The following is a 13,633-nucleotide window of genomic DNA, read 5'->3' on the forward strand; positions in this document are numbered from 1 at the left end:
AGCTGGTTCATTTTATAGTCAGTAAATGTACTGTGATAAAGCAGGATATGAAGACTGAAGTAAACCTTGCTACTCTGCAGTTACAAAAGACCCATGCTCAATATTGCTGTATTTCAATACTTAAGCATTTTTTAAAAATCCTTCCCAGAAAACTTAGGCTAAGAAGACAAGAATTTGTTCCCTCAAGTGGCGTTTTTGCATAAAACTGAATTAGACCTTATGTTGAGTTGCTTTTGCTTATTGCTCCCCTTAAGACTGCTACTTTGAAGCTCACAAAAGATTCCTAAAATGTACTTGTATGCAGAAATTGTATCTTGCTGTTATAAATAGTCAACTTAGTTACATGTGGACTGTTAACACATTGAGCTGCTGACTGGTTTTCTGAATAGAGTAATGTATGTTGCACAACAGTCCTCGAATGTTTAAACAAGTCTCCATGTGAAAATTGCTTTCACTGGAGCTAGAGACAGAACCTATGGCCTACGCAGAGGTGTTAAACATGTACAGGTGTTTTCATATTTTAGGTTACATATTTAAAATTAGAATTATCCTGTATAAATTGCAATTACTTACTTGGGCATATTTTGAATAACACTAACTTATTTTTTAAAAGAAGCAAGATAGGACTTTGTGCAATGTATTTTTGTAAATGCTTTTCAAACTACGTCTCTGTTCTTTGCTGCCTATAAACTGACAAGATGCTATTGAGATGTTTAAATAAAGAGTTTTAATTTTTAAAAGCGCATGTAATATTTGAAACAAAAATAAAGTTTTTCTTCTGTAGTTGTGGTGACCTGCTGAAATAACTACTAGGGGCCTATTGGAGGCTATAGTAAGTTAAAATATTAGCTATTAACAGTAGTGCTTGGCAGACCCTCTGGCTTGCAGTAAGGGTGGGGAGAAGCTGAGGCAAAGGGGAGAAGTGGTTTAACGTTGGTGCCAATTCCTTACTTAGACTTATGGAAATGGCCCTATAGCCTGGCACCTTGTGCACTGTGCTAAGGTAAGTCACGAGGATAAACATGCATTTCTAAGCTGGGTAACAAACAGGGTATGTTTGCCAACCTCTTACGGGCAGACAAGCAAGCCCAGGCACCACTAAATTGAGTTTCTGTCTATCTGAAGGCTTCTGCAGGATAGAAGTCTTGCTATAGTTGATGTGAGTTGGGACATAAGCTGTTCTCTGAGCTCGCTGGTTTTAACTTGTGCTTCCTGAGAGGGAAGTAGTCTTATTTTTTTTAACCTCTTTCTGCCCCTTCACGATTAGGATATAGTCACTGCAGCCTATGCAACACCAGCATCTGTCTTTGACCTAAGCCGAGGGCAGGAGTGGGGTAGACGTTGTCAAATTAACTTGTAAACATGTTCACATAAATGCCTCTCTTTGCTCAATGCACATAATTACAAATTAAAGTGAAGCAACCCCAAGAGCTTTTTCATGGTGGAAGAGAGCAGGAGCTTATATTTTTAAAGGTATTTTTAAATGCTCTTGGTGAAGCTTGCACCACTATCCTTGCAGGAACGATATTTTTCATCAAGAAACTAAAAATTCGGGAAAGGCTGCGGCGCGCGGGGAGCCGCGGGCCCCGTGTTCCTGTTGCGGGGGCGGGGCTTCGCCGCTCGACCCCGCCCCCACGCGACGCCCCTGAACGCGTAACCGTGTCTCTTTAGCCTCGCGGGCCGCCGTCGCAGTGGGCGGAAGGCGGGCAGGAAGCCGTTCTGGGGCTGCGCGCGTCTGCGCCCTCCCCTTCCCTCCCGCCCGCCCGCCTCCTCCGCGTCGATGGCGGCGGCGATTATGGCGGCGGCGGCGGAGCAGGAAGGCTCCAAGGGCGGCGGCAGGAACCGCGGCGGCGTGCAGCGCGTCGAGGGCAAGCTGCGCGCCAGCGTCGAGAAGGGCGACTACTACGAGGCGCACCAGATGTACCGGACGCTCTTCTTCAGGTAGCGCCGGCCGCGCCGCCCCTCCCCCGCCGCCCTTCCAGAGCCTTCCCACGCAGCCTACCTTGCTGCGTGCCCGTTGCGCCCACACGCGCTCCCCATTGGTCCGCACTGCTGCCCGTTTCCTCCACTCGGTCTCTCATTGGGTCGCTGGGGGAGGGGGCGGGTGTACGCAGCGCAGGGTAGCGTGAGCGCTGTCGGGGGCCCGGCCTGGACGGAGGAACGGGGCGACCCGGCCCGGCCGCCCCCGTCCCGCAGCAGCCGCGAGGGGCGGCCCGGGGCCCTCGAGGGCGGCCCCAGGGGACGGGGACAGGGACAGGAACGGGGATGGGGACGGGGCAGCTGCTGTGGGAGCAGGCCGCGCTCCGGGGTGCCGCGAACGGGCGGGATGGCAGCGCCGGCCCCGCTTTTGGGAGCGGGCCGCTCCCGAAAGGACCAGTGTCGCCTGCGCGGTGGCGTTTCAGTCAGGGAAGAACCTGCTCGGTGTCGTGTCTGTGTGACAACAGCTCAGGAGAGAGGCCTGCATCTTATTCGGAGCTGTTGCTGGTGCCTCCTAGGTCATCGTGAGCTTATCCTTAAGCTAATTGCAAAAGCTTTTAATAGTTTTTCGCGTTTACTCTAACTTTACACAGTCGCTTGTTCTTTCATCAAAGTTTAAAATGTAGTCACTTGCTTTCAGGGCTAACAAATAAGGTGTCTTTTTTTAGGGCCTTCCTTTGCTTAGCTAAAATTGCCACTTATAGTTCTGCTAGGGAAAACAAGCAGGAAGATGGAGTTCTGGGTCTCAGTAGCCCCCCTTGCCCATCATTTTATCCTAGCCCCTCTGAGCTGGGTTGGAACAGGCCTGAGAGCCCCGTCAGAGAAATAGGGGCCAGCTTTGGGGGACAGTCACCAATGTGTCTACGTCTGTCACCCGTGTGTGCTGCAGACCTGTTAAGTGCCAAGCACCGTGGCATGAAAGCGGTGTGGTCTGTAGCAGCCTTCCAAGGAGCCCAGGGAGAGCACTGTGCAAGTCTTAAACTGTGTTCTCAAATACTTTTACTTTGAGACCAAACATGGCCTATTTTATAGTGAGGATTATGTGATGCGATGGCTGCAAATGCAGAAGGTGACAGCTCAGGAGGTCACTTCCCATCCAGTGTGATAAGTGTGTTAATTTAGGTACATATACATACATGTGTATATATATATGAGCACTTTTATGCGTTTGTAATATATTAACTTACATACATGTATGCTTTGTTTAAGCCTCACTGATTTGGCTTGGAACATGGAATGGAAGATACTGTCTTTTCTGTTTTAAACCCAGAGAAAAAGAAGGTGTTCATTTAGATAAAAGGTGACAAATTCATAACTAGGAAGATGTTTTTCTTCTAGGCAGAAAGACAGAATGAGATTGTGAAACTTGTTTGGAAAGTGACTGAGGCCAAGGAGTCCTGGTTAGTCTTGCCTGTCCCCTGTAAAATCCAGTTGAATGTAAACAGTTTTCCAGGAAGACATTAAACTACACAGACTGACGTGATCTCAGTTGCAGAATTGTCATTGGGACTCTCGGTGCTTACAGCTTTTAAACAAAACAGGCCTGTAAAATATTTGCCTGTTCTGTCATGATGTGCACATTAGACTTGGCATCCTGACTCAGAGTTTCAAAAGTCACAAACAGACGAATTTGAGGCCGGAGAGCGGAGGGAGGGGAAGAAATGGAGGAGGAGGAGGAGGGAAGATTAGCATGAACCTGCCTCCCGCAGAGCTCCGTCCCTCCCTGCCATCCCATGTAAGGAGGAAAACTGCTGTTCCCGACTGTGCGGTGACCCCGTGTTCCTCTGAGCACAGATACCTGGCCCGAAGGCTGTTCGACTGTGGTGATTTGGTGATTTAGTCATACTTCCAAGTTTAACAACACTGTTGTACTTAAACTGGTCTCTGTTTTCCTGAAGCTTGTAGGCAGTTTTGCTGGTATGAATAACCTGGCCCGGGATTGTGGTTATGAAAAAGTTTCTCCCTCTGGTTTTCAGTGCTAGTTAGATTGTTGTGGTGAATACTTATTTCTATTAAAAATCTTTTTTAATAAAAGGTATTTTTTAAGAAAACGTCTATTTTTAAATTTTTATTATAAAGCTTTTTGCAGTATCTTTATGCATCTGCTGCAATAGTTGCTGGATTAGGAGCTGTGTCACCAAGCACTGTTTTGAGTCAGGAATCTGCAGAAGTGGAATCTCTCTCATGGTGAAATTTAGAGTGAAAAGCCTAGAAGCAAATCTGGAAGCAAGGCCAGCTGTAAAGGAGCAGGATCAGCCAAACTGTGACAAATGCCCATAGTCGCTACTGTGGCAATTGCAAAGCTAACTTGTTGAGGAGACTTATTTAAAAACAAACCAAAACAAATGAGCAACTACAAAAAAAAAAAAGATTCGGTTAGTAGTGCTGCTTTGGATAAAACACTTGGGCATTTTGAGGTGTCTCTCCTGCATTGCTCATTATCTGATTTCTCTGGTTGCTGCCAGGACTTGTGCTTACCGGCAGTTCCTGGTGCATCCTACGGTAACTCTGGCCACCGGTAGCGCTTGTCCCTGGGGACGTTGCTCACGTCTGCTCTACCGGGGCCCTCGGCTGGCTGGAGCCGCCCCGCGCAGAGCGGGGACACAGCAGGACCAGGCGCCGCAGAGGACAGAGCAAACATTGCTGATGCTGAAGCAGTTGGGCAGAGCTGGTGTCAGGACTTTGAGCAAATTGCCTGTCGTTATTGACATGTCGGAAAACGTTCTTTTTGAGACAAGGTTAAGAGAAATGGACATCGGAAACTAGATCCGCTACCACTTCTTAAAAGGCAAATAGGAAGCATTTCTAATCTAGAGATGTGACTGTCCAAACCCTTTAGCCTACTGATAGTGATGATGTGCAGGAGGCTGCAGTGGTTAAGGCACGCAGTGAGCTGGTAAGAGGCTCCTGTTCTTGAGGAATCTTGGGAGCCTTTTCTCGCCTCCTTCCTTTCCTGGTAAATTCTCAAGTGTAGAAGGTAGCTGCTGAAGCCCTTGGGTTTCGAAGCATGACACTTGGAAGACCAGATCTGTTATTTTTATGAATTGATGACATTTTAGACTCTGTACAGCACTGTGTGGAAGAGCTTGCTGGCTTCTCTTGTCTGACTAGGGAGAATCAGAGACAAGCTGTTTTAGTTCAGCAAAAGGCCAATAGTTGCCCTTTACCTGCTTGTCCTGTGGGCAGATGTAGTGCTCAGAAAGACTTAATAGAAAAAGGACATCATTGGTGAAAGGGCTGGCCCTGGTATGGTTCCTTCAGTGGAGATGGTCATTGTATATTGGTATATTGCTATAAATACAATGTAAAATATGTTAAGAGATGTTAACTGGGTAACATGCGGTGACTCACCATGACCGTGGCTGTGAGTAGGAGCTGTCCGAGGTGTAAGGTTGGGCTGGTTCCCCGTGACTAATTTGGATTTGGTGAAAGCTCTAGTGTGACAGCCTGAGCTTTGTGCTTTGACATCTTTTGTTCCTGTGAACTTCTGGAATAATTTACCTTTCTTTGTTTCACTGCAAATTGGACTTGAAGCTCTCAGATTTCATTCACACACTATTAGCTTCTATTCCATCTAGGCTTGAGCAGAAAACAAATTACTGGTTTCAGTTCAAGGAACATCGTTATTGAAACTAACTTAATTTTAAAATAAATACTTCATAGCCTTAGTTTTAAATTTTGTAGTCTTTAATCACTTTATGTGCAAATAATTTTGAACATGCACAACTTGTTGCTTGGTGGTAATTTTTATCAACGACTTGACATGGCTTTGCTGTTGATTTCAGGTATATGTCGCAGGGAAAACATGCAGAAGCAAGAGAGCTAATGTATTCAGGGGCTTTGCTGTTCTTCAGTCATAACCAGGTACGTCCCTGTTTCCGTGGGGTTGGTTTTGAGGTGGTTGTTCAGAGCTTTTATGGGGTGAATGGTAAGTTCTCAGCGGTGTTTATTTGGGGGACTTTTTCTGCAATCTTTGATGTACCTGTTGAGTCTTTCCCCACAAAGTATTTTTGCTGATTGGAACATTTGCATGTGTCCAAATAGGAATTTTAGGCATGTTTGGCTGTGCTTTCCTGGAGACTTCCTATTTTGTTACCACCAAATTATGGTTACTTTTTATAAGGGAAGATTGAGGTTTGGTAACGTTGTGCCTTATGTGTCCTCTTGATAAAAGTATAATCTACTTCTGATGAACTTCTACTTGAGAAACAAAACTTATTTAATGATATCTTCATTGCTACCGGTGTATATCTGTTTTATAGCAAAATAGCGCTGCTGATCTGTCCATGCTGGTTTTGGAGTCTTTGGAGAAATCAGATGCAAAAGTAACAGATGACCTTTTAGGTAAGGTGAACTTTGCACTTTCTTTGATGGTATTTAAGATGCATTTTTGCTTCAAAATACTTACACTGTTGTCAACAGTCTTGAGACCTGATTCTGTGTGTATGTGTGTGCATGCGTGCTCCCACATGGCTAACACAAAGTAGAGAACTGTAGGCAAAAGGCAAAATTATTGGATAATAATGGATTCCTGGTAGCCACCAGTATGCTGAGCACAGGGGCACACTTAGAACAAACATCACTGTCTTGTGGCATCGTCCTCTCCTCAGTGCAGGAGTGAATGTAGGATCCACACAGGCAGAGGTGTCCCCAGGACCGGGGGGATGGCAGTCTCTCCCCCTCCTTCAGACTGTGTGATGTTCTGGGATGATCTGACCAAACCAGGAGATGGGAGCTGTGGTCTCGCCGACTGTAGGGCACAGCTTTTGGCTGTTCAGTGCTGCCCACTGATGGCTGCACGGCTGACTTGACATTTGAGAAGTGGCTCGTGGTCAAAGACGCTGCTTTTTAAAGACATCTCGTGCAAGCTAATAAGGGAGTTTAAATATACTATGATACCATGTCTTAAATGTCTTAAAAGATGCACCAGAAGCAGGAGGTTGTTCTGTTAATAGTAAATATTTGTGAATATCATTGCTTTCAGAAAACTTGGCTAAATTATTTAGTTTAATGGATCCAAATTCTCCTGAGAGAGTGGCTTTCGTATCCAGAGCGTTGAAATGGTCGAGTGGAGGATCAGGAAAACTTGGTCATCCAAAACTACACCAGTTACTAGCAATTACCTTGTGGAAAGGTAAGAACAATTAATTTTTTTTTTAATATAACATTGAAAATAAGATACTGTAAAATTGCCACTTTGGAAATAATATTTTCAGAATGAACACTGATGCAGTTAGTTAATTTGGGATTTTATTGGTCTCATAATGGAATATAAAATGGGCTAAAATAACCTAAAGTATTTTAATTGTGGGTGATAGTCTTTAAGGTGCTAATGCTGCAAACACAAAGGTGAGTGAGAACAGTGGAGTAAATGTTCTCTCTTTTGTGGTTTCTCATGAATTATTAACAGTACAAGGTTCATTTAGGTTTTTAGGAGCTACAAGGTGGTGATGAGGGTTTCATATCATAATCCTGACCCAGTGGTCACCAGCCCAGCTCTTTGCCTTGCTCTGTGCATAGTGATCCCGTAGCTCTTCTCCCGGGAGCTGCATTAGGTTTTGGGGGCTGCTGCCAGCCAAAAAGGGAAGATTTTCTGCAGAGCATCAAAGTTTGAAACTGAGATGCATAAGAAACATAAGAAACAGTCATGTTTTAAAAGTAGAAGTCTACATTTTCTGGCCCTCTGGTTGCCATTCTTTTGAAGCACAAAACACATTTGCTTAGTTTTTTATTTTCAACAGCTTCATCAGAAGTGGCTTAGATTTTTAAAACAAAAGCTTTTAGATTCAAAAAATCAGCAACTTTACAGTTTGGGTTTGTCATTACTGTGGGTTTGCATGATACTTTGTTTCAAATTAAGCTCTAACAAACCATTTGCATTAATGATTTTTTTCCCTACATAATTGCCACTCTATTCAGCATATGGAAGTAATTTAAATTTTGATAGCAAGAGTGGGCTAAGCTAAAAATAGGAGATACCTTCTTCTCTGCACTTAGAAAGAAGGATGCTGAAGGAGCTGCCTGGTTTCTTGGTGCACATGTTTAAATATGGAGCTTTTTTGTTCCTCTCCGAAGTGCTGATGATAGCACATTAAGTGCCAGGATGCTGTTGAACAAAATGAGCCAACTGCTGCAAGGTGGCTATTTGTCCCAGTGGTAGCTTTCTTCTTTGGTGACATTGAATTAAATGGTTTTTTAATAGCAGTGATTCAAATATATTTAGAATAATGTATTTTATTATCGACCTTTGTGAGCTGTAACTTAAAAAATAAAAGAATTCTCTGTCTCTGATAGTCATGTTCTTTGTATTCTGTGTGTACAGCTCTTACTCTTTTTTTAGCAATAATGTACAAGCCTAGAAAATGTGTTTTTTAAGTCTGTTGAACTGATTTCTTAAAAGCCATTTTCTTTTTCCTTTTATAGAGCAAAACTATAGTGAATCTCGGTATCACTTCTTGCACTCCACAGATGGCGAAGGGTGTGCAAATATGCTAGTGGAGTACTCCTCGTCGAGGGGCTACCGCAGCGAGGTGGACATGTTTGTGGCACAGGCCGTCCTGCAGTAGGTGTTCCCATTTTGCTTGTTTTGCTGTGTTTGAGGGCAGCCTGATTTAACCAGGGTAACTGTAGGTTAGCTGCCTGTCCTTGTCAAAAATGGACAAAGCTGCCAAGACTGCTTTTGTGTGGTAGCAACAGGAAGACTGTCTCATGACTGGTATGCTGAATTGGTGAGATTAAAAAAAAAAATAGCATTAAGCTTGAAATATGAAATCATGTTAACTGCATAAAGAGTAAACGTAACCTGTGTTGCCCTGAAAACATGATTCTTATGTTTTTATTAACACTGCCTTGCAGCTGGTTAAGATTTGCCTATGTGTCCTTGCAGAGGCTGGGGCTAAGGGGGCTTCATACTTGCATTTAGCCTCGTTCTTACTGTCAACCCCTTTACAAGCAGCAGTGTGAGGGCTCCGTTGAACAGACTTGCTGGTGGCTTTCGGTTGCTTTAAGTGTTTATTTTGTAGGAGGTGGGAATGCAAACTATTATGTTCTTTGCAGAGCCCGTGTGTAATTTAGGTTAACAAAGCCAATTTTACCGTATTTAATAATTGATGGCTTATTCAGTGAAGGAAAGCAGCTTATGGAGGAGGCTGAGGAGGAGGTGGAGACAGGGCTGTGCAGCAGGGAATGAGAGAAGTGGGGGAGTAAGTGCTGGAGAGGGAAGAGGTGAGAGCAGCCCCGTCGCTCTTGGCAGCAGCGAGCTGGCACTTCAGCTCCCTTCGATCCGGACTGCAGCGAATGCAGAGAGTGGGAGAGCATTTATAGGGGACCAGAATATGCAGCACTGATGGAGCTCGTAGTGGGGCTTTGTTCTGAGACGGGGCAATTCCCGTGAGAGCTTATGGCTATGGGATTATTTTCTCTGGTATTTATCCAGAAATGCTCCTACATCCTTTACTGGCCTGTATGGTGTCAAACACCATGCAAAGTCCTGTCACGTGGTGGTTCATGATCCAATGAAAAGCACCAAAATTCCTTACTCAGCAGTAAGATAAGAGAGTCCCTTTTCCCCACACGGCCTTTGGCTTTGGAGGCTTTGGAGAAGGGAGACGGCTTGTGGCCAGCACCGATAGAGCCTGTGCTTGGCCTGTGGCCTTGCAAAGATGACCCGGGTAAATTCACTGGATCCGAACAAAGATTTGACCAGCGTGGGAAAGTCATCTGCTAACTGCTGCCACATCACTGGGGAGGGCAAATGCACAGAGGGCTTTGTGAGACTTACCAAAGTCAGTAGGAGTCCTGGTTCTGTGTTATTCTGAGATGATGATAAAAGAACGGTAGGGTCACTGGGTGGAAATGTGATGAATTTGGGAGTGGATGAGGCCAGATGAGATTTATTTTGACTGGGTTTTTACCTCAACATAGTAAACTCTGGACTCCTAAAGATAATGTCCCATTTAAATTGAATCAGATGGTAGCCAGTCTTTGCACACTTCTGTTTAATTGATGCCCTTCCTGTATACAATTTGCTTAGGTTTAACTCATTCTATTAATGTTTGATATGAGTCCCCCAGGGAAATTGCTCATAGCACAAGCTAGTTAGTTGAATAGGGATTTTCATAGCCTCAAAATTGATTTCCAAACCTAAGATGCACATCTCTCCCAGTTCAGGTTTCTGCTATCAGCTTGAGCCTGAGAAGGCTTCTGTGCGCAAATGAAGTAGAGGCTCTTGAGCATTTGCCTTCCCTATTTCTTTCTGCATGTAAAATTTCTTCTCTGTATTTTATTTTTAACCTGTTCTGTTCTGCTTCCCTTTACAGATTTCTCTGCTTAAAAAATAAGACCAGCGCCTCAGTTGTTTTTACGACATACACACAGAAACATCCGTCGATAGAAAAGGGTCCGCCCTTTGTTCAACCACTGCTAAACTTCATCTGGTTTCTGTTGTTGGCCGTTGACGGGTACAGTTTGGTTTTTGTTGCTTTCTTCTTTGTTGCCTTTTTATCTGTTACTGAGGTTGCATTTTGTGTTGTTTCCTTTCTAGGGGAAAACTAACAGTATTTACAGTATTGTGTGAACAGTATCAACCTTCACTGAAAAGAGATCCCATGTATAATGAGGTGAGTTCCTAATAGTTGTGAACAGGGTGTAACCTACAGAATTGGTTCAATAAAAGCTGATTGTCTCCTGTTTTGTGACTTTGCAAATTTGGATGTCCCAGGCTACCGAGTCTGGCTGCCACAGCCACCAAAATGTGCTGAACTCAGGGTTTCCTCTGAGCAGCTGAATGCTAATCCATACCTTATATATGGAGGAGTGTCCTTTGGGAGCAGGATAGCAATTCAGAGAGACAGTTTATGCAGCATTTTAGTTTTCCTGGCACACTTCAAAAGGGGGGCTTTTGCATCCAGCTTTTAGAGAGGGGTCAGTGCCCCAGCCTGTGGGACGTGGTTGCTCCTCAGAGGGTTTCCCCTGCCCGAGCTGGCTGACCCCTTCTCCCCTGTGTCGTTTCAGTACCTAGACAGAATAGGACAGCTTTTCTTCGGAGTGCCGCCCAAGCAGACATCGTCCTATGGAGGGCTACTAGGTAAGTGTTCTAAGGTACCACCGGCCTTGCCACAGCTGCAGCCTGTGTGGAACAGGCACGAACAGCAGCTGGGGCGTTCTGAGGTACCATCACCCTGAATTTCCTTTGGCACGGCCTGTGGAAATGGTCCCTGCTGTCGAATGCAAGATGAAGGGGTTGCAGATGAGATTGCAGTGAGGTAGCTGGTAGACTTTTCCTTTCTGAGGAGGGAAGAAACATGTAAAATATTCTTAATTTTAACATTATGGTTTAAGTTGAAACTGTAGAGCAAAACCCTATTGTTGTTAACACTTAATTTGCTTCGACTTCAACGGTTGCTTTTCTGAATGTAAAATCTGGAACTTTGGTAGTGGTCTGACTGGAGCTGATGTAAAATTAATGCCCTCAAACTCGAAGTTTTGAAATGAATCCTGCCTTTTTACAACAAAGGAAAAGGAATATAGAAATGTAGGCCTTATTTCTTGGCTCTTTGAATAAAATGAGATGGGAAGACATTGAACGGGATTACTTCTGTAAAGTCCATTTTCTTTCCTTGAGAACTAAGCTCCTGGGCAATCTGCCTTGAAGCTTTACCTGCAAATGCCCATTTGCTGATACTCAAAATTTGATGAAAAATCTATGAGCATCATAATTGCATCTGCAAATAACATCATTGTAGAAATTCAGGCATCTTTAAATGGAGCAAAACAGGTGATGCACAAATGCCTCAGATAAATCCTTTATAGTGTGGCGCATGGCAGTGTTACTGTTGGAGAGTTTCATCATTGGAGGTGTCTCTTCTTTCTTTTTCCCCCACAGGACACAATTATATACATAAATATGGGTGTTTTTTGGCCAGTGTGCTCTTGAAAAAGGAACAGTATCAAAATAGAACTTTCCATATCAATAAATTCCTAGTGGGAATGGATGTTACTTCAACATAAGTTTTTTGATCATTTCTTATTGAAAGGTGCACCTTAGGCAACTAGGAAATTAGTTAAAGATTTTGCGATGAGGATGTAAAACTGGCAAATCTGACTGTCCCGTGTTTCATGTAGGAAATCTTTTAAACAGTCTGATGGGAACTGGAGAAGACGATGACGCAGAGGACGGTCAGGAAGATAGCAGCCCTATCGAACTTGACTGAGTATTTTTGTCCCCGGGTGCTGTGTAAATCTGATGATTCGATGACTCCAAAGACAGTTTTGGAATTTGAATCCTGCAGTTGTTTCTTGGCGCCTAAAAGGGCTCCTCCGGTCTTTTAGAAATGGTTGCTGAAATGTTTATAATGTTCGGTCTATATTATTTATGTAAAAAAAAATAAAAAAAAAAAGAAGGAAACCAACAAAAAGTAGCCAGAAGAATCGGCACAATTGTTAGCAGGTTTCCGATGCGGCGGCTGGTGACTTTGATTAAACTATAGTCTTCTGCAGTTTCTGATGCAGTACTCCCTTTGCACAGCAAGTCAGTAGAGCCCAGGCCTGGGTCTTGCACGTCAGGGCCTGCCCAGTACCCTCTTTGCTGCGAAAAAGCCTCCTTGACCGACCCCTGCCGCCCCCAAGGAGCAGCTCGAGAGCAGGGGCATTAATTGAATAATTTATTTGCGAGGCCGGTGCCAAACGCAGTGTGAAAGGAGCCAAACGCAGCAGCTGGAGCCAGGACCTGGCCCTGCTGCGCCCGCGCGTGCTGAGCTGGTGTTTTTGGACGAGCACAAGCTGGAATTGCGTTCGAGGGAAGCCGATCCGCGGGACATGGTAACTGGCTTCCAGGTGGATCTCGCTGGCCCAGGTACAAAAAGCTGGCATGTAAAATACCTCTTCTGGCTCCTGGCACTGCTCCTTTGGAACAGATTCTTTTTCAGTGTAAGTTCACAAGCGGCCACAAGGCCTTTTATAAGTGAATGAAATGATTTGCCACAAGCAACGTCTGTGTTTAAACCGCAGCTCTATGTAAAGAAAAGGGATACTGCAGAACTTCTTGTTCTTTACAATATATTTATTTTTCTTGGGTGATTGATTCATTTAACACTTCCTGTAAAAAGAATAAATCAATAAATAATGGAGTAACTTCAGCCCCTGTGGTAGGCATAGCAATTCTGCATCTTCTCCTTAATGCAGCACAGGGGATGGCAGTGGTACAGGGAGCAGATGAAAGGGGGAAACGCTTTATTTTTTCATGGTGAAAAATAAAAAGGCTTAGATTAATAACCAGCAATCATGCACAGGGGAGGGAGGGAATAATGCAAACATATTGACTGTATGAAAAAGCAAAGGCATCGAAAGGAAGACTTTGTGTTAATTGTGAAGTCTCAAATAAATAAACACTTTATACCAGGATGAACAACACTGCGGCTTTCTGAGTTTTCTGAGCAGAGCTCTTGTTTCCCTGCCGCGGTGGAGGGCAGCTCGGCTGCATCTCAGCGCTGCCCTTCAGCTGTGGGCACCACAGGGCTGTTTTTACCAGGTGGTTGTGGCTGGGATGGTTGATGCATGTCCAAGGTTCCTCCGGTTGCAACAAGTCCAGGGAAGAAAACCCCTTTCCTGCTGTGCTGCGTAGGAACTAGGCCCTGCTGTCGTTATGGTTCTGGGCCAA

The 13,633-nt window shown here is 44.4% G+C and overlaps 1 protein-coding gene across 1 annotated transcript; it reads left to right on the plus strand.

The window, feature by feature from the left end:
- Positions 1-1,695: 1,695 nt before the first annotated feature.
- Positions 1,696-12,425, plus strand: GET4 (guided entry of tail-anchored proteins factor 4). The gene is made up of 9 exons (XM_088529449.1): positions 1,696-1,941; positions 5,763-5,841; positions 6,240-6,321; positions 6,962-7,111; positions 8,401-8,539; positions 10,296-10,436; positions 10,520-10,595; positions 10,990-11,062; positions 12,100-12,425. The coding sequence occupies exons 1-9, from the start codon at positions 1,781-1,783 to the stop codon at positions 12,186-12,188; spliced, it is 990 nt and encodes a 329-aa protein (XP_088385575.1). The 5' UTR covers positions 1,696-1,780; the 3' UTR covers positions 12,189-12,425.
- Positions 12,426-13,633: the final 1,208 nt, after the last annotated feature.

The sequence above is a fragment of the Tinamus guttatus genome, unplaced genomic scaffold (genome assembly GCF_059628265.1).
Source record: "Tinamus guttatus ecotype Peru unplaced genomic scaffold, ASM5962826v1 Tinamus_guttatus_pri_ptg000330l, whole genome shotgun sequence".
NCBI classification, from domain to species: domain Eukaryota; kingdom Metazoa; phylum Chordata; class Aves; order Tinamiformes; family Tinamidae; genus Tinamus; species Tinamus guttatus.

Bases quoted from the DNA above. Each gene is read 5' to 3' on its own strand.
- GET4 (XM_088529449.1), top strand. From the start codon at position 1,781: ATGGCGGCGGCGATTATGGCGGCGGCGGCGGAGCAGGAAGGCTCCAAG. The intron at 5,842-6,239 runs GTACGTCCCTGT...TCTGTTTTATAG, and splicing joins TGTTCTTCAGTCATAACCAG to CAAAATAGCGCTGCTGATCT. The intron at 8,540-10,295 runs GTAGGTGTTCCC...TTCCCTTTACAG, and splicing joins GTGGCACAGGCCGTCCTGCA to ATTTCTCTGCTTAAAAAATA.